This window comes from Nomascus leucogenys, chromosome 25 (genome assembly GCF_006542625.1).
Source record: "Nomascus leucogenys isolate Asia chromosome 25, Asia_NLE_v1, whole genome shotgun sequence".
Classification (NCBI taxonomy): domain Eukaryota; kingdom Metazoa; phylum Chordata; class Mammalia; order Primates; family Hylobatidae; genus Nomascus; species Nomascus leucogenys.
The window spans coordinates 21,605,599-21,629,096 of NC_044405.1; the positions used below are offsets into that span (position 1 = coordinate 21,605,599).

Below are 23,498 nucleotides of genomic sequence, written 5' to 3' on the forward strand. Positions count from 1 at the left end.
CACACTGTATGCAGATGTATGTGGATCTCACTGTAAAACATAAATGGAATAAGAAATTATCTCCCACCAGATGCGGTGGCAAACACTTGTAATCCCAGCACTTTGGGAGGCTGAGGCAGGCAGATTGCTTAAGCTCAGGAGTTTGAGACCAATCTGGGTAACATAGTGAGACCTCATCTCTACAAAAAAACAAAAATTAGCCTAGTGTGGTAGCTACACCTATAGTGCCAGCTACTTGGGAGGCTGAGGATCCCTTGAGCCTGGGAGGTTGAGGCTGTAGTGAGCTGTGATCGTGCCACTGCACTTCAGCCTGGCAACAGAGAGAGATCCTGTCTCAAAAAAATTTAAAAAAAAGGAAGCTATCTCCATACATGGATATTTCTTTTTTTTGGGGGGCGGTAGGGTTGGACAGAATCTCACTCCATCACCCAGGCTAGAGTGCAGTGGCACGGTCTCAGCTCACTGAAACCTCTACCTCCGGGGTTCAAGCGATTCTCCTGCCTCGGCCTCCCAAGTAGCTGAGATTACAGACACACGCCACCACGCCCGGCTAATTTTTTGAATTTTTAGTAGAGGCAGGGTTTCTCCATGTTGGCTGGTCTGGTCTCAGACTCCTAACCTCAGGTGATCCTCCTACCTTGGCCTCCCAAAGTGCTGGGATTACAGGCGTGAGCTACCACGCCCAGCCTCCATACATGGATTCCTTTCCTTAAACGCCTTATCCCCCATTATAACAGTAATATATGCTCATAAAAATTTGTTTAATACTGAAAAATAAAACTCATCATAGGAGAAGGAAAACTCAGAGTGGAATGCCAACTAATAAATACGGAAGTTATGATGAAGTTGGAAAAATCACTGTTTTGCAAACCATTATAGACATTGATTCAGTTGGCTTTTCTATCACATTTATAGCCTTGGCGGTACTACTGCTAATCTTTATGATCCCTGGCATTTGTGAAAGGTATATCCAGAAACAGCCTCAGGTCCACAGTTCTGAACCACAAGAGTACTGTATAAAGTACAGTAGGCCGGGTGCGGTGGCTCACGCCTGCAATCCCAGCACTTTGGGAGGCCAAGGTGGGCGGATCATCTGAGGTCAGGGGTTCGAGACCAGCCTGGCCAACATGGTGAAACCCCACCTCTACTAAAAATACAAAAATTAGCCACGCCTGGTGGTGGATGCCTATAATCCCATCTACTCGGAAGGCTGAGGCAGGAGAATCGCTTGAACCTGGGAGGCAGAGGTTACAGTGAGCCGAGATCTCACCACTGTACTCCAGCCTGGGCAACAAGTATGAAACTTTGTCTCAAAAACAACAAAACAAAACAAAAACACCATAAAGCATAATTAGAAAATTCCAGTGCCTCCTCCTTTGGCCTTGACTTGTAGCCAGAGAAGAAAACGTTGTTACAACGCCGATGCTGCACGTCAAGGTGCTGGGATAGCACTTGCTCACCTAAGCCGTCCTTGCTTTTGTGGCCTGTTGCCTGTAGTAGGCCCCTCTGTCTTCAGCCAGCCTGGAGAGGGCTCTGGCCACAGGCATTCCCTCCGTTGTTGCAGCTGGCATGCCTCTTCTCTGCTCCTTTTGGTTGCGGGGACCAGGTGGCATCTGCTTCTTTCTGTCTCATGACACCTGGCCTCCCCGACACTAATTCCTTCCTACTGTTTTGAGCCACACCCTATGCTTCTTCCCCACTGAGGATATAGAAAAAAACAAAGTGTGATTTTCCTACCACACTCTCATAACATAGAATCCTCCTATGACCTCGTAACCAAAATGCGTGGGAATTTCTTCCCACCAGCAACCAAGCTAGTAGTTCTGCAGTGGACACTAGATAGGCGCCGTCCAATTCCATTCAATTCTGGCATTCCCCACCTGGAGATAGCTTCAGATCCTGCAGGTTGAGGGCTCAGTCTCACAAGACTGCCCCACCCCCTCAGATGCCAATCACAAGCCCCAAGTGGTTTCATCTGTGCTTCTGACATACTAGCTCTAAACTAGGGTTCCCACTACCCACTCCTTGGGTTCTGTTAATTAGCTGGAATGGCTCATGAAACTCAGGGAACACATTGAACAGTTTATTTTATTTATTTATTATTTTTTTTTGAGATGGAGTCTTGCTCTTGTTGCCCAGGCTGGAGTGCAATGGCACGATCTCAGCTCACTGCAACTTCCGCCTCCCAGGTTCAAGCGATTCTCTTGCCTCAGCCTCCTGAGTAGCTGGGATTACAGGTGCCCGCCACCATGCCAGCTAATTTTTGTATTTTTAGTAGAGGTAGGGTTTCACCGTGTTGGCCAGGCTGGTCTCGAACTCCTGACCTCGTAATCCGGCCGCCTCAGCCTCCCAAAGTGCTGGGATTACAGGCATGAGTCACCACACCCAGCTGACCAGTTTATTGTAAAGGAGATTAGAAAGGATACAGATGAAGCGATGATCAGGCAAGGTACGTGGGAAGGGGCACAGAGCTTCCATGCCCTCCTGGGGCACCGCCCTCTAGGAACCTCCACGTGTTTAGCCATTGAGAAGCTCATCCGAACCCAGTTACTTTGAGGTTTGTGGAAGCTTCATTACATAGACATGATGGATTAAATCACTGGTCATTGGTGATCAATTTAACCTTTAGCCCCTCTCCCCTTCCTGGAGGTTGGGGAGCTGAAGTTCTCTGGGGGCCCCCAGCCACAGCCATCTAAGACACGTATTACTTTGGAGAATCCAAGGAATTTAGGAGTTATAGCTGGGAAATGGGGAGAAAGGCCAAAAACATTTCCACAATATCACACCCGTCCACTCAGTGCTTTCATCAGTCCTACGGGAACTCCTCTAAGCCCTTAATCCCTTTTCCTGACTTTCCTTGTGCCCTTCACACCCAGCCCTGCCTAAGTTAGCCGATTAGCCAGTTCCCTCGAGCGCACCCTTCTCTCACCCAGCAGGCAGGTGTGCCCTGCTTCACACCTCAACACAACTGCTGAGCCTAGGAACCTTGTGGCACAGTTGAGGTCAGGATTATAAAATTCTTGGATGTCAAGGATTATAGCCACTCATAGCTGGTGACACTTGATGACACTGGCTGAGAAGCCTGCTTCGAGTTTCTGTCTCTCCAGCTACTAACCAGATTCTTTACTGATCATACTCCTGAGAGTGGATGACTCCTCACTTCACCCCACCAAGTCAGTTTAACTTACTGACCTTTAGTTCTTGTGTATTATTGAAAGATGCATTTCTAGGAAGAACCTGTGGTCCTAGAGAAACCAGAAAGCCAATCCACTAAATACAATTTATGGCTTTTTCATCAGTGTGCAGCGATGACTTGTGTTCTCTGTATATTTTACCTACATTGGCCAGTATAGTAGCCGTTAACCACAGGTGGCTGTTGAGCACTTGAAGTGTGGCTAATCTGCAGTCTGGGCAGCATAGGGAGACCCCGTCTCTACAAGAAATTTAAAAATTATCCAGATGTGGTGGCATGCGCCTGTAGTCCCAGCTACCTGGGAGCCTGAGGATGGCTTGAGCCCAGGAGGTCGAGGCTGCAGTGAGTCTTTTTTTTTTTTTTTGAGATGGAGTCTTGCTCTGTTATTGGGGGAACTCACCCCCAGTATTTCAACGTAGGTTCTTTCTATTTTCCATAAGTGTCAGCCGGCTGAGAAATAAAGAGACACAGTATAAAGAGAGGAATGTTACGTCTGGGCCACCAGGGGTGACATCACATATCAGTAGGACCGTGATGTCCGCCTGAGCCTCAAACCATCAAGTTTTTATTAAGGGTTTCAAAAGGGGAGGGGGTGTAAGAACTGGGAGTAGGTACAAAGATCACATGCTTCAAAGGGCAAAAAGCAGAACTACTGATGAGGGTCTAACAAAGATCACATGCTTCTGAGGGAACAGGACAAAAGGCAAAAGCAGAACCACTGATAAGGGTCTATGTTCAGCGGTGCACGATGCACGTATTGTCTTGATAAACATCTTAACAGAAAACAGCGTTGAGAGCAGAGAACTGGTCTGACCACAAATTTACCAGGGTGGAGTTTTTCCCCACTCTAGTAAACCTGAGGGTACTGCAGGAGACCAGGGCGTATCTCAGTCCTTATCTCAACCGCCTAAGACAGACATTCCCACAGCGGCCGTTTATAGACCTCACCCCAGGAATGCATTCCTTTCCCAGGGTATTAATATTAATACCCCTTGCTAGGAAACGAATTTAGCAATATCTTCCCTACTTGCACGTCTGTTTATAGGCTCTCTGCAAGAAGAAAAATATGGCTTTTTTCCCCGACCCCACAGGCAGTCAGACCTTATGGTTGTCTTCCCTTGTTCCCTAAAAATCACTGTTATTCTGTTCTTCTTCAAGGTGCACTGGTTTCATATTGTTCAAACACACGTTTTACAATCAATTTGTACAGTTAACACAATTATCACAGTGGTCCTGTGATGATGTACATCCTCAGCTTACGAAGATTACAGGATTAAGAGATTAAAGACAGGTGTAAGAAATTATAAAAGTATTATTTGGGAACTGATAAATGTCCATATTAAAATGAAATCTTCACAATTTATGTTCCTCTGCTGTGGCTCCAGCCGGTCCCTCTGTTCAGGGTCCCTGACTTCCCACAACACTCTGTCACCAGGTTGGAGTGAAGTGACACTATGTTGGCTCACCACAATCTCTGTCACCTGGGTTCAAATGATTCTTCTGCCTCAGCCTCCCAAATAGCTGGGATTACAGGCGCATACCACCACACCTAGCTAATTTTTGTATTTTTAGCCGAGACGGGGTTTCACCATGTTGGCCATGATGGTCTCGATCTCTTGACCTTGTGATCCGCCTGCCTCGGCCTCCCAAAGTGCTGGGATTACAGGCGTGAGCCATCGCACCCGACTGCAGTGAGTCTTGATTGCACCACTACACTCCAGCCTGGTTGACAGAGCAAGACCCTGTCCTGCCCACCACCTCCCAAAAAGAAAAATATGGTAGTCTGAATTGAATGTGCTGTAAGTGCAAAATACACATTGGATTTCAGACTTAGGGCACACACAAAAGAGAATGCAAAATCTGATTAATAGGTTTTGTTTTTGTTTTTTATTTTTGAGACGAAGTTTTGCTCCTGTTGCCCAGGCTGGAGTGCAATGGCATGATCTAGGCTCACTGCAACCTCCACCTCCTGGGTTCAAGTGATTCTCCTGCCTCAGCCTCCAAAGTAGCTGGGATTACAGGCATGCATCCACCACACCCACCTAATTTTGTATTTTTACTAGAAACGGGGTTTCACCATGTTGGTCAGGCTGGTCTCAAACACCTGACCTCAAGTGATCCACCCGCCTCAGCCTCCCAAAGTGCTGGGATTATAGGCATGAGCCACTGCACCCAGCCTATATTATTAATTTAACTTTAACTGTTTATTTTTACCTTTAATGTGGCTCCTAGAAAGCTTAATGGTACATATATGCTCACAGCTGTGGCCTGCATTTTATTTCTACTGGACAGTGCTGTTTTAGGCACTTAACATTCTTTTCCTTAATTAACTTCCTTTCCCCCTGCTCCTGATTATTCTCAGGAAATCACTCAGAAAATCCTAGAAGCTGTGGGGAACATTGCCGGCTCTTCTTTGGAACAAACCAGCTGGCTAAGTAGAAACCTGGAAGTGAAGGCCCAACCTCAGGCCTCTCTAGAAGAATCTGATGCTGAGGAGGACCTGTATGGTAGGTGGAGATGGGTGGGCTGATAGTGCCTCTGGTCAGTGGGTGGTTCTGGCTTTTCCTTAAGAGAGATCTTGAGTGTTCTCACCACAAAAAGAAAGTACTTAAGGTAGGCTGGGTGCGGTGGCTCACGCCTGTAATCCCAGCACTTTGTGAGACTGAGGCGGGCAGATAAAGCAAGGTCAGGAGTTCGAGACTAGCCTGGCCAACATGGCGAAACCCCGTCTCTACTAAAAGTTAAAAAATTAGCCGGGCACAGTGGTAAGCACCTGTGGTCCCAGCTACTTGGGAGGCTGAGGCAGGAGAATGGCTTCAACCTGGGAGGCGGAGGTTGCAGTGAACCGAGATCACGCCACTGCGTTCCAGCCCAGGTGACAAAGCAAGACTCCGTCTCAAAAAAAAAAAAAAAAAAGTATTTAGAGCAGCGACACGATGTTAGTCAAACTTTAGAAAACATCACTTTGAGGCCAGGCATGGTGGCTCACGCCTGTAATCCCAGCACTTTGGGAGGCCGAGGCGGGTGGATCACCTGAGGTCAGGAGTTCAAGACCAGCCTGGCCAAGATGGTGAAACCCCATCTTAACTAAAAATACAAAAATTAGCCGGGTGTGGTAGTGGGCACCTGTAATCCCAGCTACATGGGAGGCCTGAGGGCAGAGAATTGGCTTGAACCTGGGGAGGCGGAGGTTGCAGTGAGCCAAGATTGCGGCCACTGGCACTCCAGCCTGGGGCAACAGAGTGAGACTCCACCTCAAAAAAAAAAAAAAAAAAAAAAAAAGAAAGTACATGAGGTGATGCATGTCTTAACTTGGGTTATTTCACAATGTCTGCATATATCAGCAGGGATGGTGAAATATTGAAAAAAGAAAACATGTATCAAAACATCATGTTATAACCTGAAATGTATACCAGTTTTATTTGTCAGTTATATCTAATTAAAACTGGTAAGGGAAAAGATGTTGGAAAGTTAAAAAAAAAAAAAAAGTTTAGGCATAGGAAAAAGCAAACTACCTTCTCAAGTCTGTGTTCATTCACCCAGACTCTTTCTTTGTTTTTTGTTTTTGATTTTTTGAGACAGAGTCTCACTCTGTCACCCGGGTAGGAGTTCACCCAGGTTGGAGTGCAGTGGCGTCATCTTGGCTCACTGCAACCTCCACCTCCCCGGTTCAAGCCATTCTCCTGCCTCAGCCTCCCGAATAGCTGGGATTACAGACATCTACCACCATGCCTAGCTAATTTTTGTGGTTAGTAAAGACAGCATTTCACCATGTTGGCCAGGCTGGTCTCAAACTCTTGACCTCAGGTGATCCACCTGCCTTGGCCTCCCAAAGTGCTGGGATTACAGGTGTGACCCTCCGTGCCCGGCCCAGACTCTTCCTTTGTATCCATAGCTAGATGACTGAACTGTCTGTTTTGACTTCTTACAACATAATTTGTGTGTGTGCTAAACACCAGGACGCCTTACCTGGTGTCCCACGATGTGTATGCCACCCTGCTGACCTTACCGAGCCTCGGTGGGGCTCCAGAAAGTAACACCCCAAGACCATTTACCTGGACGTGGTGATAGAAATCCGTGTGGGATAAAGATGATGAGAACGTGTGTTTTTCTTTTTGCAGAACAATGGAAAGAAAATTTAGCAAATCAAGCTGGGAGGGGTGACTCATGCCTGTAATCCCAGCACTTTGGGAGGCTGAGGTGGGCAGATCACTTGAGGTGATTACAAATGATCCTTTTTTTTTTTTTTTTCCTCAGGATTAAGCATATCTTGGGGCAAGTGATTTTCTTTGCTACTGTCAGTATCATTTAACAAAAGGGACAGGACAGTATGCCCAGTGCCAGTAGAGCTTAATACAACATGAGAAAGGATGTTTGGTCCCAGTTTTATTTAATACAGGAACAAGAAACTACATTTCAGTTTTCAGTGTAAACTGTGACGGTACCCGGCACAGAGTAAATGTTCAAATATTGTTAGGTTTCATTACGACTTCTGTGAAAATTGTTAACAGGGCTGGGTGTAGTGGCTCCCACCTGTAATCCCAGCACTTTGGGAGGCCAAGGTGAGAGGATGGCTTGAGGCCACGAGTTTAAGACTATCCTGGTTAGCTGGCATGGTGGCTCACAGCTGTAATCCCAACACTTTGGGATATACTCCATTTAAAAACAAATCAGGCCAGGTGCGGTGGCTCAGGCCTGTAATCCCAGCACTTTGGGAGGCCAAGGTGGGTGGATCACCTGAGGTCAGGAGTTCGAGACTGGCCTGGCCAACTTGGCAAAACTCCATCTCTACTAGAAATACAAAAACTAGCCAGGTATGGTGGCGGGCATCTGTAGTCCCAGCTACTCAGGAGGCTGAGGCAGGAGAATGACTTGAACCCGGGAGGTGGAGGTTTCAGTGAGCCAAGATCATGCCACTACACTCCAGCCTGGGTGACAGAGCAACTAAACTCCATCTCAAAAAAAAAAAAAAAAAAAAAAGACTATCGTGGTAACACAGCAAGACCCCATCTCTACAAAAGGGGAGGCAGAGGTTGCAGTGAGTCGAGATGGCATCACTGCACTCCAGCCTGGGTGACAGAGCAAGACTCAAAAAAAAAAAAAAAAAAAAAAAAAAAAAAGGCCAGGCGCAGTGGTTCACACCTGTAATCCTAGCACTTTGGGAGGCTGAGGTGGGCAGATCACCTGAGGTCAGGAGTTTGAGACCAGCCTGGCCAGCATGGTGAAACCCTGTCTCTACTAAAAATACAAAAATTAGCCAGGTATGGTAGTGTGTGCCTGTAATCCCAGCTACCCGGGAGGCTGAGGCAGGAAAATCACTGGAACGTGGGAGGCAGAGGCTGCAGTGAGCTGAGATTGCGCCACTGTACTCCAGCCTGGGCAACAAAGCGAGACCTTGTCTCACAAAAAAAAAAAAAAAAAGAATTATGTTGGAGAGTGGGAAAGCCAGCACCCCACCTGGGAACATGTGTTAGCATCAAGTCTCTTGAGAGATTCATGGTCATGACATAAAGTAAGATCAGTAGCTTGGTGATCTGGTTTTCTCTGGAACATTTAGCTACACATAACTACGCAGACAGATCATTGGGTGTACCCAGCAGTGCATTCCTCTGGTTGAGTACTTCCGAGGGAAAGAAGCAAAGGAATGAAGGGTGTTTCCCAGGTAGATGACTGACGCTGGGTGTGGGTGGGAGGTGAGGACCTGTAGCAGCTGCTGGGTAGTTAGGCAGTAGGACTCAGGGACTGGAAAGCTGTCCTAGGATGCAGGAAAATGCCAGGGGGTGGTCAGAGGAGGATGCTGGAAACGGAGATTTGAGAAGCTGGTGAGGTCAAGGGTATGACGGTGGTGGAGCTGGAGCGGAGTGGGGGATGGTTAGAAGAGAAGAGGGCCAGGGGCTTAGAGGCTGGGATGTAGGAGGGAGCATCCAAAGGGGTCGTGAAGTTTCAAGAACGATAACGAGAATGGAAATGGAGAGGATGTCAGTGAGTTAGTGCTAATTTATTTGATCAAAATATCCAGATTCTTAGTTGTTGAAACTGAATGTTGGCAGGGTGCAGTGGCTCACGCCTATAGTCCTAGCACTTAGGGAGGCCAAGGCAGGCAAATTACTTGAGCCCAGGAATTCAAGACCACCCTGGGCAACATAGCAAGACTTTGTCTCTATAAATAATTTTAAAATTACTTGGGTGTGGTGGTGTGCGCCTGTGCCCTCAGCTACTCGGGAGGCTGAGGCAGGAGGATCACTTGAGCCTGGGAGGTCAAGGATAGAGTGAGCCATGATCATGCCACTGCACTCCAGCTTGGGTGACAGAGCGAGAACCTGTCTCAAAAATAAAAATAAAAAGTTGAATGTTGGCCAGGCACGGTGGCTCACGCCTATAATCCCAGCACTTTGGGAGACCAAAGCAGGAGGATCACTTGAGGCCAGGAGTTCGAGACCAGCCTGGCCAACATGGCAAAACCCTGTCTCTACTAAAAATAGAAAAATTAGCCAGGCATGGTGGCGCATGCCTGTAGTCCCAGTTACTCGGGAAGATGAGGCAGGAGAATTGCTTAAACCCAGGAGGTGGAGGCTGCAGTGAGCTGAGATCACATCACTGCACTCCAGCCTGGGCGACAGGGTGAGACTCCATCTCAAAAAAAAAAAAAAAGGGTGAATGTTAACAGAGAGGAATACCTGAGTCATATGGACACAATTGGTATGAAAGGTGGGAGCTGATGGCTCACATTCATGCAGTGCTTTTGGGGACAGTAAATGGTGACCCGTCCATCATAGTTAACACACAAATGCCTCTTTCTGTTCACAGATGCTGCTGCAGCTTCAGCAATGGTGTCTTCATCCGCCCCTTCGGTGTACAGCGTGCAAGCCCTCTCTCTCCTGGCAGAGGTAAATACACACCTGACCTGTCATCCTTTGTGGAAATGAGCACCGTCACGAATTGTTGCAAAGACATTTGTTCATTCTCAGGTGCCAGTGAGCGTGGACCACACCCTCCCAGGTGAGCTCGTCCATCAGGCAGCATTGGCCTCAAGCTGCACCATGGAGTTTTGGGTTAGGTTTTGCTTTAAGGACTGCACTTTTTTTTTGTTTTTTTGAGACAGAGTCTTGCTGTGTCGCCAGGCTGGAGTGCAGTGGCGCCATCTTGGCTCATTGCAACCTCCACCTCCCAGGTTCAAGCGATTCCCCTGCCTCAGCCTCCTGAGTAGCTGGGACTACAGGTGTGCGCCACCATGCCCAGCTAGTTTTTTGTAGAGACAGGGTTTCACTATGTTGGCCAGGATGGTCTCAATCTCCTGATCTCGTGATCCACTCACCTTGGCCTCCCGAAGTGCTGGGATTACAGGCGTGACCCACCACTCTCGGCCATGACTGCTCTTCTTATTGTTGCCTGCTTCCGAGGGTTTTTTTTTTTCTTTCTGTTTTCTTTTTTTGAGACGGAGTCGTGCTCTGGAGTCTGCACTCAGGCTGGAGTGCAGTGGCGTGATCTCGGCTCACTGCAACCTCTGCCTCTCGGGTTCAAGCAGTTCTCCCGCCTCAGCCTCCTGAGTAGCTGGGATTACAGGACCTGGCTAATTTTTGTATTTTTAGTAGAGATGGGGTTTCACCATGTTGGCCAGACTGGGCTCAAACTCCCAACCTCAAGTGATCCGCCCTCCTTGGCCTCCCAGAGTGCTGGGATTACAGGCATGAGCTGCCGCACCCGGCCACTTTCTGTTTTCTTAGGGTCTTGTTCTTTTAGGTACTGGCTTCCCTCCTGGACATGGTTTATCGAAGTGATGAGAAGGAGAAAGCTGTGCCGTTAATTTCCCGTCTGCTTTACTATGTTTTTCCATACTTACGCAACCACAGGTAATGTCATCTTCGCCATTTCTTCCCACCCATACACAGAAAAATATGTTTTCACAAATGAATCAAGTGGTTTTCCTTGGACAGTCCTTGACCTTGACCCTTCTCTCTTCCCACTCCCACTCAGTGCCTACAATGCTCCCAGCTTCCGGGCTGGCGCTCAGCTGCTGAGCTCCCTGAGTGGCTATGCCTACACAAAGCGAGCCTGGAGAAAGGAGGTCCTGGAGCTGTTTCTCGACCCCGCTTTCTTTCAGATGGATACTTCTTGTGTTCAGTAAGATATGCTGTCCTGATAACAATGTGCTCTGAATCTTCAGGTGGAAACAGCATTTTGGTTTACATAATTCTCATTCCTGAAATAGAAGCACAACCATAGGATCAAACCAAATAACGGGACGTTCCTGTCACAGGCTCACATGTTGACCATGTGTTCATGGGAAAGGGATTAAGTCTTTGAAAGTACAAAGAGGAATTTCACTTAATTCAGAGAGCATGTTATTTCTTGACTGGGCACAGTGGCTCATGCCTATAATCCCAGCATTTTGGGAGGCTAAGGTGGGTGGATCACCTGAGCCCAGGAGTTCGAGACCAGCTTGGCCAACATGGCAAAACCCTGTCTCTACTAAAAAATTCAGTAATTAGCCGGGCATGGCAGTGCACACCTGTAGTCCCAGCTACTTGGGAGGCTGAAGTATGAGAATCGCTTGAACCTGGGAGGTGAAGTTTGCAGTGAGTCAAGATCCCACCACCGTACTCCAGCCTGGGCAACAAGAGTGAAACTCCGTCTCAAATAAATAAATAGCAGAACCTGGGGTTCCAGTGATAGTTGTTCTATCTAATACTGCTTTGTCTTGTAATCACAAAATAATTGGCCAGTGTTAAGATGACAGAGCCCACTGGGTGATCCTGGGGGTGTCTTTACCCCACTTCTCAGCTGATACTCCACAAGTTCTTACTGAGATCTTGCAGCAGTCAGGCAGAGATCCGCTGAGACTCAGATGCAAGATGTGCTCCTGGGCCTTTTCCTGAGATCAAGAAAATCACTCAGGGCAGGTCATGGTGGCTCACACCTGTAATCCAACATTTTGGGAGGCTTAGGCAGGAGGATTGCTTGAGCCCAGGAGCTGGAGACCAGCCTGGGCAACAAAGTGAAACCCCATCTCTACAAAAAAAATCAAAAAAATTAGCCAAGCATGTGGGCATATGCCTGTGGTCCCAGCTACATGGAAGCCTGAGGCAGGAGGATCGCTTGAGCCGAGGAGGTTGAGGCTGCAGTGAGCTGTGATTATGCCACTGCACTCCAGCCTGGGCGACAGCTCACGACCCTGGGCCCTATCTCAAAATAACCAGAAAGAAAGAAAGCCACTCCTTTATTAATGACGGGAAGGCTCAGCGATAGAGGGTAGAGATTGGGAACCCTTTTTGTATGGCATGAAAGCATGGCCACCCCTAGAGGGCTGCTGGCGGCCCTGTGGCCTCCCTCCATGTGATCTTGTTGCTCTGCTGGGGTAGCCCATTTGGGAAGAAGAGCTAAGGGTGGTATTTGTCTTCACTACCCCACTCTTCATCAACACAACTGTGTGAATATCATCCTGTATGAACATATTTAAGAATAACCCTTGAAAAAGCCAGAGTGCCTTGTCAATTTGTTTCTTTATGGTAAACTGGAAAAAGTCATTATTCATTCCCTATGTTAGGGTTATAAATGAAAAGCTTTTTTGTAGCTTTCTTTTATATGTAAACTATTTATTTCTGTCACTAACCTGTTTTCAGAAAGCAGTTTTTTTGTTTGTTTTTGAGATGGAGTTTTGCTCTTGTTGCCCAGGCTAGAGTGCTATGGCACAATCTCGGCTCACCACAACCTCCACCTCCCAGGTTCAAGCGATTCTCCTGCCTCAGCCTCCCGAGTAGCTGGGATTACAGGCATGCGCCACCACGCCCTGCTAATTTTCTATTTTTAGTAGAGACGGGGTTTCTCCATGTTGCTCAGGCTGGTCTTGAACTCCCAACCTCAGGTGATCCTCCCACCTCAGCCTCCCAAAGTGCTGGGATTATAGAGCCACTGCACCTGGCCCAGAAAGCAGTTTTTAATATATCTTAAGAGGGTATGTTATTTTCTTAATGTTTTGAATCAAACTATCATCCACTGCAAATTTAATTGATTTTGCTTTCTTTAATATCCAGTTGGAAGTCCATTATTGACCATCTTTTGACTCATGAGAAAACAATGTTTAAGGATTTAATGAGTAAGTTCTATGTTACTTTTGCATAACTCACACTTGATAGGATCAATGCCAATATCACCAGCTTTTATCATGTATTTCTGAACCCTACTCACACTTTTATGGTGCTGTCTAAGCCACAAAGACTGTAATGTGATGTCATAATATGGCAGGACTAAATCAGTGAGTCTTTTCCAGTTTCAATTTATTGACAAGAATGCCATGACAACCTTTTTCATAGTTTTATAGTGGAGAAATACTGCTGAAAGCATCCAGCTTCACATCTTGACATTTGTGTGGAAAGTAATAAGTTTCTATAATTTACTAGGAGGACTTTTCTACACCTCAGATCCCTTCTCATGCACTATCATTAAGTATCATTAAAGAAATCAGTATTGGGCTGGGCACGGTGGCTCACGCCTGTAATCCCAGCTACTTGGGAGACTGAGGCAGGAGGATCACTTGAACCCAGGAGGTCGAGGCTGCAGTGAGCTGTGATCCCACCACTGCACTCCAGCCTGGGTGACAGAATGAGATCCTGTCTCAAATAAATAAAAAGAGAAATAACTATTTTTTTAAATATACATGGGAACAGCCATCTCATGTCCTTACTTAATAAAGATCATGATTTTTCACCAGGGAATATAGAATTACACGAGTATGAATTTCCCATCACTTACCTCCAATTGTGGTTTTCTCACTAAGTAAAACATATTTGCTGTATTTATTCTAGACATGCAGAGCAGTTCTTTGAAACTATTCTCAAGTTTTGAACAGAAAGCCATGCTGTTAAAGCGCCAGGCTTTTGCTGTATTCAGTGGAGAACTTGATCAATACCACCTTTACCTTCCACTGATACAAGGTAAGACAGCTGTCTTAGTCTGATTTTTGCTGCTGTAACAGAATACCTGAGACTGGGGAATTTATAAAAACAGAAATTTATTTCCTCACAGTTCTGGAGGCTGAGAAGTCCTATATCCAGGGCTGGCATCTGGCAAGGGCCTTCTTCCTGCGACATCCTATGGCAGAAGGTGGAAAGGCAAAAGAGCAAGAGGGGGCTGAACCTGCCCTTTTATTACAGTACCAATCCCATCTATGATGTGGCCTAATCACCTCTTAAAGGCCCCACTTCCCAATAATATTACATTTACAATAAAATTTGAGCGTGCATTTTAGACAGGACAAACATTCAAACCACAGCAACAGCTGACCTGCCCTCACTGCCTCCACACACAGATAGACCCATGAGTGGCTGAGATGATTAAGTACTAGAGGGGTCTACTGCGTGCTTTGGCATGATTGTCACGTGTTAAAACAAGTATTCTGCGGAGTTATAGAACTTCAGAAGTATATTGGTAAATCTGAAACTTTATTTTAAAATCAATTATAGGCCAGGTACAGTGGCTCATGTCTGTAATCCCAGCACTTTGGGAGGCCCAGGTGGGTGGATGACTTGAGGTCAGGAGTTCGAGACCAGCCTGACCAACGTGGTGAAACCCCATCTCTACTAAAAATACAAAATTAGCCAGGCGTGGTGGTGCACACCTATAATCCCAGCTACTTGGGAGGCTGAGGCAGAAGAATCACTTGAACCCAGGAGGCCAAGATTGCAGTGAGCCAAGGTCAGACCACTGCACGCCAGCCTGGGCAACAAGAGCGAAACTCTGTCTCTAAATAAATACATGATAAAATCAATTACAGTGTTATTAATTTTTATTAGTTTTTAAAATCTGACTACAGTATAGGAATAATACTTCCTCAGCACTGTCTCTTGCTAGAGTCCTCCTGCAGTCAAGATACTTGGTGTTCACAGTACTCCCTTAATCAGCACCTTCAGCTGAGGCCAGGGAAGGGGCAAGATTTTGGAGAAGGATCTAATTTTTCCTTAACAATTTTTTTTTCTTCATCCCCACTATACTCTTTGACTGCATCAAAAATAATTATTGCTGACTGGGCACAGTGGCTCACACCTATAATCCCAGCACTTTCAGAGGCCAAGGCGGGTGGATCACTTGAGGTCAGGAATTTGACATCAGCCTGCCCAATGTGGTAAAACCCCGTCTCTACTAAAAATACAAAAATTAGCCTGGTGTGGTGACTCACGCCTGTAATCCCAGCTACTGGGGAGGCTGAAGCAGGAGAATCGCTTGAACCCGGTAGGCACTGAGCCGAGATCGTGCCACTGCACTCCAGCCTGGGTGACAGAGACTCCATTGCAAAAATAAATAAATAAATTGTTATTACTATTGCCAACATTGTACGTGATTGTCAGGGTTTGTTTTTTTTTTTCTTTCTCATAAAATGTTCAGGTGGCAAAGTTGACATTCTGTTCTGTTTTTTGTTTTCATTTTGAGCCAGGGTCTCCCTCTGTCACGCAGGCTGGAGTGCAGTGGCGCAATCTCGCCTCATTGCAACCTCCGCCTCCTAGGTTCAAGTGATTCTGCTGCCTCAGCCTCCCAAGTAGCTGGGATTACAGGCACCCACCACCATGCCCGGCTAATTTTCGAATATTTTTTTAGTAGAGACGGGGTTTCACCATGTCGGCCAGGCTGGTCTCAAACTCCTGACCTCAGGTGATCTGCCCGCCTTGGCCTCCCAAAGTGCTGGGATTACAGGCATGAGCCACTGCACCCAGCCGGAAAGATCTTGTTTTAGTTCAGAGCATTAACAGCGTTGACTCTTGTTAGTCATGATAACTTACATTTGCAATAATAAAACACCTTTACACTTTAACTGACATAATTTCAACATGTAGTGCACATAAGATTTTTACCTTGTAATATCTTGAACACTTAAGAAACATGAAAGAAAACTTTCAAATATTAACAAGTCCAGTTGGTGTGCCTTGCTTGAATAACTGTGATAGGAGGATGATTTAATCAGATGGTAACCAGGAGCGCCAGTAAAGGTAATGGCAGCCCTCCAAAGACTGGCTGAATGCAAGGTCAGAGCTGAACTTTGTTGCCTCCCTACAAAATCTGGAGAGAAAAAGAACAGGAATCACCTTTCCTTTAGTTCATGTGCACTATCGGGGAGGATTCTTTATGAACCCAACCACTAGACAGTGGTCCTAAGGGAAGCAGTAAGTCTACTTTCTCAGTGGAGGAAAACGAAAAGGAGAGCATATTGGGCAATGTACCTGGTAACCCTTTCAGTGCCTTTTCAGTCTAAGAGCAGACAACTGTTCCTTTTTTTTTTTCTCTTTGAGACAGAGTCTTGCTCTGTCGCCCAGGCTAGAGTACAGTGGCGTGATCTCGGCTCACTGCAACCTCCACCTCCCAGGTTCAAGCAGTTCTCCTGCCTCAGCCTCCAAAGTAGCTGAGATTATAGGCACCTGCCACCACACTCAGCTAATTTTTTTGTACTTTTAGTAGAGATGGGGTTTCACCATGTTGACCAGGCTGATTTCAAACTCCTGACCTCAAGTGATCCGCCTGCCTTGGTGCAGATCAAGGTGCGGATCAATCCCAAAGTGCTGGGATTACAGGCATGAGCCACCATGGCCAACCACCTGTTCCTTCTTTCTTTTTTTTTTTTTTTTTTTTTTTTTTGAGATTGAGTCTCGCTCTGTCGCCCAGGCTGGAGTGCAGTGGCGCAATCTCCACTCACTGCAATCTCTGCCTCCCGGGTTCAAGCAGTTCTTCTGCCTCAGCCTCCTGAGTAGCTGAGATTATAGGCACACACCACCACGCCCAGCTAATTTTTGCATTTTTAGTAGAGACAGGGTTTTCACCATGTTGGTCAGGCCGGTCTCGAACTCCTGACCGTGTGATCCACCTGCCTCAGCCTCCCAAAGTGCTGGGATTACAGGCGTGAGCCACCGTGCCCAGCCCTGTTCCTTCTTTCTACCCCATCTCACACTCCTCTCAAATTTGGGAGGAGGACCAGATAGCTAAAGAGACAGCATTAGGTGTATAGAAGCTAGAACCAAAAAAACCAAAAAGATAGACAACATTCTTAAACAGGGGTGTGGAGAATTTGACCATGGTAGAGTTTAAACACCCAGCAATTCTGAGAAATTATTTCTCTGAGAGGGAGCAAGCACAGGCAATATAATAGAATATATATATATAACATGTTTTACATAATATATTAATATGTTATATAATTATATGACATTGTAACATGTAATTATTATATTTGTATTATATTGACATGATTGTAATAACTAATAAGTAATGATTATATAAATAGTAATATTAAATATTATACTATATAACATATAATATACTTGTTTATATTATATATTCAAATATGTAATAAAGGCAGCAGAATGCTAACTTAAAATGGAGGTAGGTTTTGGGCTTTTGGGAAAAGAGAAATTTTTTTTTTTTGGGAGGAGGGGAACAGAGTCTCACTCTGTTGCCCAGGCTGGAGTGCAGTGGCACAATCTTGGCTCACTGCAACCTCCGCCTCCCAGGTTCAAGTGATTCTCCTGCCTCAGCCTCTCAAGTAGCTGGGATTACAGGCACCCACCACCATGCCTGGCTTATTTTCGTATTTTTAATAGAGATGGGTTTCACCATGTTGGCCAGGCTGGTCTCGAGCTCCTGACCTCAAGTGATCCACCTGCCTCGGCCTCCCAAAGTGCTGGGATTACAGGTGTGAGCCACCATGTCCGGCCGGGAAAGAAGAATTTCTAAATAAATATGCTTCATTTTGGATAGCTCAAGTGCTATATTTCTAAAAATACTACGTGTTTTTTAAAAATAAGCCTTTTGCCCTGTTTTCATTTTTGATGAACCGACAGTTTACAGAGCACTTTCCTACATGTTGTCGTTGTCCCCAGGACATCCGTGGATAGGCCCAGCCCCCGAGTCCTGGGTTGATGGCACTCAAAGTGTCCTCTGCCGGAGCTGGGGGACACTGAACTTGCCTGGAGATGCCCTGTGGAGGGATGATGCCCACATCTGCCTCAGAGAGGTAGATGCATCCAGAAGCTCCCAAGATGTGTCCCATAGTAAATAATTTGGGCCCAATTAAAAGAGGCAGGAGGCTGGGCACAGTGGCCTGTAATCCCAGCACCTTGGGAGGCTGAGGTGGGCAGGTCACTTGAGGTCAGGAGTTCAAGACCAGCCTGGCCAACATGGTGAAACCCCACCTCTACTAAAAATACAAAAAATTAGCTGAGCATGGTGGCAGGCGCCTGTAATCCCAGCTACTTGGGAGGCTGAGGCAGGAGAATTGCTTGAACCCTGGAGGCGGAGGTTGCAATGAGCCGAGATCGCGCCACTGCACTCCGGCCTGGGTGACAGAGTGAGTGAGACTCCATCTCAAAAAAAAAAAAAAAAAAGAGACAGGAGTGGAGAATTTCTAACACTTCTCTCCTGGGATACTGTTTGGGGTCCTTTTCCCCGGACACTGTTGCACCATCAAGTAGCAGAGAAGGAGATGGGTGCACGGGTGGGGAGCTGAGCAGCTCTGTACGTCTCGGCTCAGAGTGACATCAGTCTTATGTCTTTGGGGGCTGAGAAGATGTAGGTGAAAAAGTACGAAGGTGCAATTATGTAGGATGAGTAAGTCTAGAGAAGGCATGTACAACATGAGGACTGTCGTTAATAACACTGCATATGTACTGGGAATTTGCCAAGAGAGTAGATGTTAGGTGTTCTTACTACAAAATGAAAGGTCAAAGCCAGGCGGTGGCTCATGCCTGTAATCCCAGCACTTTGAGAAGCCAAGGAGGGCAGATCACTTGAGGTCAGGAGTTCGAGACCAGCGTGGCCAACATGGTGAAACCCCATATCTACTAAAAATAACAAAAATTAGCTGGGTGTGGTGGTGGGTGCCTATAATCCCAGCTACTCAGGAGGCTGAGGCATGAGAATCATTTGAACCCAGGAGGCAGAGGCTGCAGTGAGCTGAGATCGCACCACATCCAGCCTGAGTGACAGAGCAAGACTCCATCTCAAACACACACACACACACACACACACACACACACACACACACACACAAACTGAGCATGGCAGCTCACGCCTGTAATCCCAGCACTTTGGGAGTCCGAGGCAGGTGGATCATCTGAGGTCAGGAGTTAAAGACCAGCCTGGCCAACGTGGCAAAACCCTGTCTCTACTAAAAATACAAAAAATTAGCCGGGCGTGGTGGCAGACACCTGTAATCCTAACTACTCTGCAGGCTGAGGCAGGAGAATTGCTTGAACCCGGGAGGCAGAGGTTGCAGTGAGCGGAGACTGCTCCGCTGCCCTCTAGCCTGGGCAACAGAGTGAGACTCTGTCTCAAAAAAAAAAAAAATTTATTACTAATATACTAATGTACTACAGCAGATCTTAGCTAGCGTGACTACCATTCAACTGTTTGCTGTAGCAATTTGTTACATTCCTAGGAAACCTTAAGCTATGAGAAGAAAAAAAAAGTCTCATTCTATAAACAAGACATTTCAGGGGAGAAGCAGGGAAGAGTGTTAGGGGCTAGAGAGTGTTATTTGAAACACTTTTCCCTCCATAGGAATTAAAGTTTTTGTCATGGCCATCAAGTTTAAACCTTACTCAATAAATCTGTTATATTTACTTGCTCTGCTTCCCACCCACCACCCCCAAAATATGGTGGTGTCTGCCAGCCAGTCCATATGACTGTGTAAGTCTGTCCCGCGCCATGGGCTGCTTGGTTTCTGCATCTCCTCAGTCATATTCTTAAAAGAACATTTAAGTGGCTGTTGGTCATCCAGTGGATTTCTGGTGACAGATGTTCATGTCTTTCTACTCAGCTGTGGCAGGGGGACAGCCCCTGGGAATCATTTCCTTTGAGGTTTGGCAAGAGCCAGGAACTGCTGTATTTCACAAAGAAGAGGGCTGGGGTAGACTAGTTGCACAAAAGCATCTCCTAACATTCTTTCTTTCTTCTTTTTTTTCTTTTTTTTTTTTTTTTTAAGAGATAGAGTCTGGCTCTGTCACCCAGGCTGGAGTGCAGTGGTGTGATCTCGGCTCACTGCAACCTCTACCTCCCAGGTTCAAGCGATTCTCCTGCCTCAGCCTGCCTCCCAAGTAGCTGGGACTACAGGCGCCCACCACCACGCCCGACTAATTTTTGTATTTTTAGTAGAGATGGGGTTTTACCATATTGGCCAGGCTGGCCTCGAACTCCTTACCTTGTTATCTGCTCGCCTCGGCCTCCCAAAGTGCTGGGATTACAGGCACGAGCCACCAAGCCTGGCCTGTAACACTCATTCCTTACACTGGGTTGTTACCAGAATGTCAGAACAGTCACAATTTTATTTAACTTTGTCTGATAAGAGACTCCAAACTGCATATTTGTGTGACCTCTTTACAATCTTCTTTCCTTAGAACGCCTGACAGACAATCTCAGAGTTGGACAGACATCCATAGTTGCTGCTCAGATGTTTCTTTTTTTCAGAGTTTTGCTGCTAAGAATATCTCCTCAACATTTGACTTCATTGTGGCCAATAATGGTCTCTGAATTGGTGAGTACAAGTATTGTAAGTTTGAAAGCAAGGTTGGAGCTTTTTAAAATGCTTTCTCAGTAACATAACATACTATTTCATATGTATCCCATTTTATCTAAAAGTTATTTTTAATCAGGTTGGTAGCACATGGTTAGCTCTTGGTTAAATAGAGAATATTTTACCCTATGATCATATTTGATCTCTCACCCTATCAGTTATTCCAACTAACTTGTACCATTTGATAATATTTACCAGTTTTTTTATATACATATAAATTTGGGCTGGGTGTGGTAGCTTATGCCTGTAATCCCAGCACTTTGGGAGGCCAAGGTGGATGGATCACTTGAGCCCAGGAGTTTGAGACTAGCCTGGGCAACATGGTGAAACTCCTTGTCTACAAAAAAATACAAACATTAGTTAGGCATGGTGGGAAGTTTCATCTGCAGAAGGTTGAGGCTGCAGTGAGCCATGGTTGTACCATTGCGCTCCAGACTGGGTGACAGAGTAAGACCCCATCTTATTCATTCATTCATAAATTAATTGATTTTTAAAAATAAATCAGTAAAAAAAATATTTGGGCAGGTTTAATCTCTCTCAGATAGTAACTTGAATGCATTTTTTTTTCAGATTCAGACATTCACACAGCTTGAAGAAGATCTAAAAGACGAAGATGAGTCATTGAGGTAAGCAGTACAAGATCTGTGCACAAGAGGAAAAGATGGTCACGATTAAAGCACATCACTTTAGATATAGAGTTATCTAATGTTGAATGCTGTTTTCTTGAAGTACTTGTGAAAGGACCAGCTATTCCAAAAATTTCTTAAAAAGAAAATTCTTCTGAGGGACAGGTCATAGTTGAATGGACTATAACAGATCTGAATGAATTTATAACAAGCGTTTCTTTGCAAATTTATAGAAGCAGCAACAAAGTAAACAGAACGAAAGTTTCAGTCCCGGATGCAAATGGACCCTCAGTGGGGGAGATACCCCAGAGTGAACTCATCTTGTATTTATCAGCTTGCAAATTCTTGGACACAGCACTTTCTTTTCCACCTGACAAGATGCCATTATTTCAAATGTAAGTCAGATAGGATCGTGTGTCCTTTTTGAAGTAAGAGATTTTGTTTTTTCCTTTTAAGCACTTTCACTTGTTTTTCATGTACAGTTTATGGGAAACCACCATCTGGGTTTCTAGTGACAGCTGAGCCAGCTCAGAATACCAAGTTTCAGATTACTTGCAACATCTGTGGCCCTGCGAATTTGGCTCACAGGAGTGTTTATGAATGTGTTTCTATGGTGTGTGTGTGTGGTTTTTGCTACTGAATGCTTACAAAACAGGGCTTACCCACTGGTGCTCCTCACTGCCTTTGTGTAGACCTTTTTGTCTGTGTTTAGTTAGATACAAATGCCTTTATTTGGAGCCTGCCATCTCCGATTCACTTTGCCCTGTAGGCTTATGTTTCCTGCCGGCTTAGCACAGCTGCTCATTTGTTTAATTTCATGACCAGCCCCAGAGGCTATTTCTCTCTCTCCTACCCCCACAAAGAGAGTAATCATATAGAAATGTTTGTGGTTAAAGAGTGGGTTCTCTTAAATGCACATTGCTAAGTGAAAGAAGCCAGTCTGAAAAGGCTACACACTGTATGATTCCAACCATGTGACATTCTGGAAAAGGCAAAACCATGGAGACAGTAAAAAGATCAGTGGTTGCCAGGGGTTGGGGAGAGGGAGGCAGGGATGAATGGGTGAAGCACAGAGGATTTTCAGGGCAGTGAAATTATTGCATACGGAGCTATAATGGTAGATCCATGTCATTGTCCATTTCTCCAAATCCATACAATGTGCACCACCAAGAGTGGACCCGGATGTAAACTCTGGACTTGGGAGGATAACGGTGAGTCAGTAGAGGTTCTTCAGTTTTAACAAATGTACCGCTCTGGTGCAGCATGTCGATAATACGGCAGGCTTGTATGTGTATAGGATGGGATATACGGGAACTGTACTTTCTGCTCCATTTTGCTGTGAACCTAAAGCTGTTCCGCAAAAGAAAGTCTTTTAGTTTTTAAAAAGTGGGTTTGGGCTGGACGTGGTGTCTCATACCTGTAATACCAGCACTTTAGGAGTCTGAGGCGGGTGGATCACCTGAGGCTGGGAGTTCGAGACCAGCCTAGCCAATAGCACAAAACCCTGTCTCTACTAAAAACACAAAAATTAGGCCAGGTACTGTGGCTTACGCCTGTAATCCCAGCACTTTGGGAGGCCAAGGTGGGTGGATCACTTGAGGCCAGGAGTTCAAGACCAGCCTGGCAAACATGGTGAAACCCTGTCTCTGCTAAAAATACAAAAATTAGCCCGGGCGTGGTGGTGGCTCACACCTGTAATCCCAGCACTTTGGGAGGCCAAGGTAGGCGGATCACCTGAGGTCGGGACCAGCCTGACCAACATGGAGAAACCCCATTTCTACTAAAAATACAAAATTAGCTGGGCATGGTGGTGTATGCCTATAATCCCAGCTACTTGGGAGGCTGAGGCAGGAGAATCGCTTGAACCCAGGAGGCGGAGTTTGCAGTGAGCCGAGATCATGCCATCTGTCACTGCACTCCAGCCTGGGCAACAAAAGCAAAACTCCATCTCAAAAAAAAAAAAAAAAAAAATACAAAAATTAGCCAGATGTGGTGGTGGGCGCCTGTAATCCCAGCTACTTGGGAAGCTGAGGAAGGAGAATCACTTGAACCTGAGAGGCAGAGGTTGCAGTGAGCTGGTATTGCACCACTGCACTCCAGCCTGGGCAACAGAGCGAGACTCCGCCTCAAA

The 23,498-nt window shown here is 46.0% G+C and overlaps 1 protein-coding gene across 3 annotated transcripts in view; it reads left to right on the forward strand.

Annotated features, from left to right (window-relative positions):
• DOP1B (DOP1 leucine zipper like protein B) overlaps positions 1 to 23,498 on the forward strand; it is a 131,648-nt gene that overhangs the window by 104,678 nt on the left and 3,472 nt on the right. Inside the window, exons 27-35 of one of the 3 annotated variants that reach the window (XM_030806173.1) lie at positions 5,556 to 5,700; positions 10,001 to 10,080; positions 10,934 to 11,043; positions 11,168 to 11,314; positions 13,225 to 13,286; positions 13,996 to 14,124; positions 20,566 to 20,702; positions 21,312 to 21,367; positions 21,601 to 21,762. In XM_030806173.1, the coding sequence (XP_030662033.1) occupies positions 5,556 to 5,700; positions 10,001 to 10,080; positions 10,934 to 11,043; positions 11,168 to 11,314; positions 13,225 to 13,286; positions 13,996 to 14,124; positions 20,566 to 20,702; positions 21,312 to 21,367; positions 21,601 to 21,762 (1,028 nt within the window). Of the gene's footprint in view, positions 1 to 5,555; positions 5,701 to 10,000; positions 10,081 to 10,161; positions 10,324 to 10,933; positions 11,044 to 11,167; positions 11,315 to 13,224; positions 13,287 to 13,995; positions 14,125 to 20,565; positions 20,703 to 21,311; positions 21,368 to 21,600; positions 21,763 to 23,498 lie in introns of those variants that run through there. The other 2 variants (XR_004028584.1, XM_030806174.1) reach the window with 2 other exon arrangements.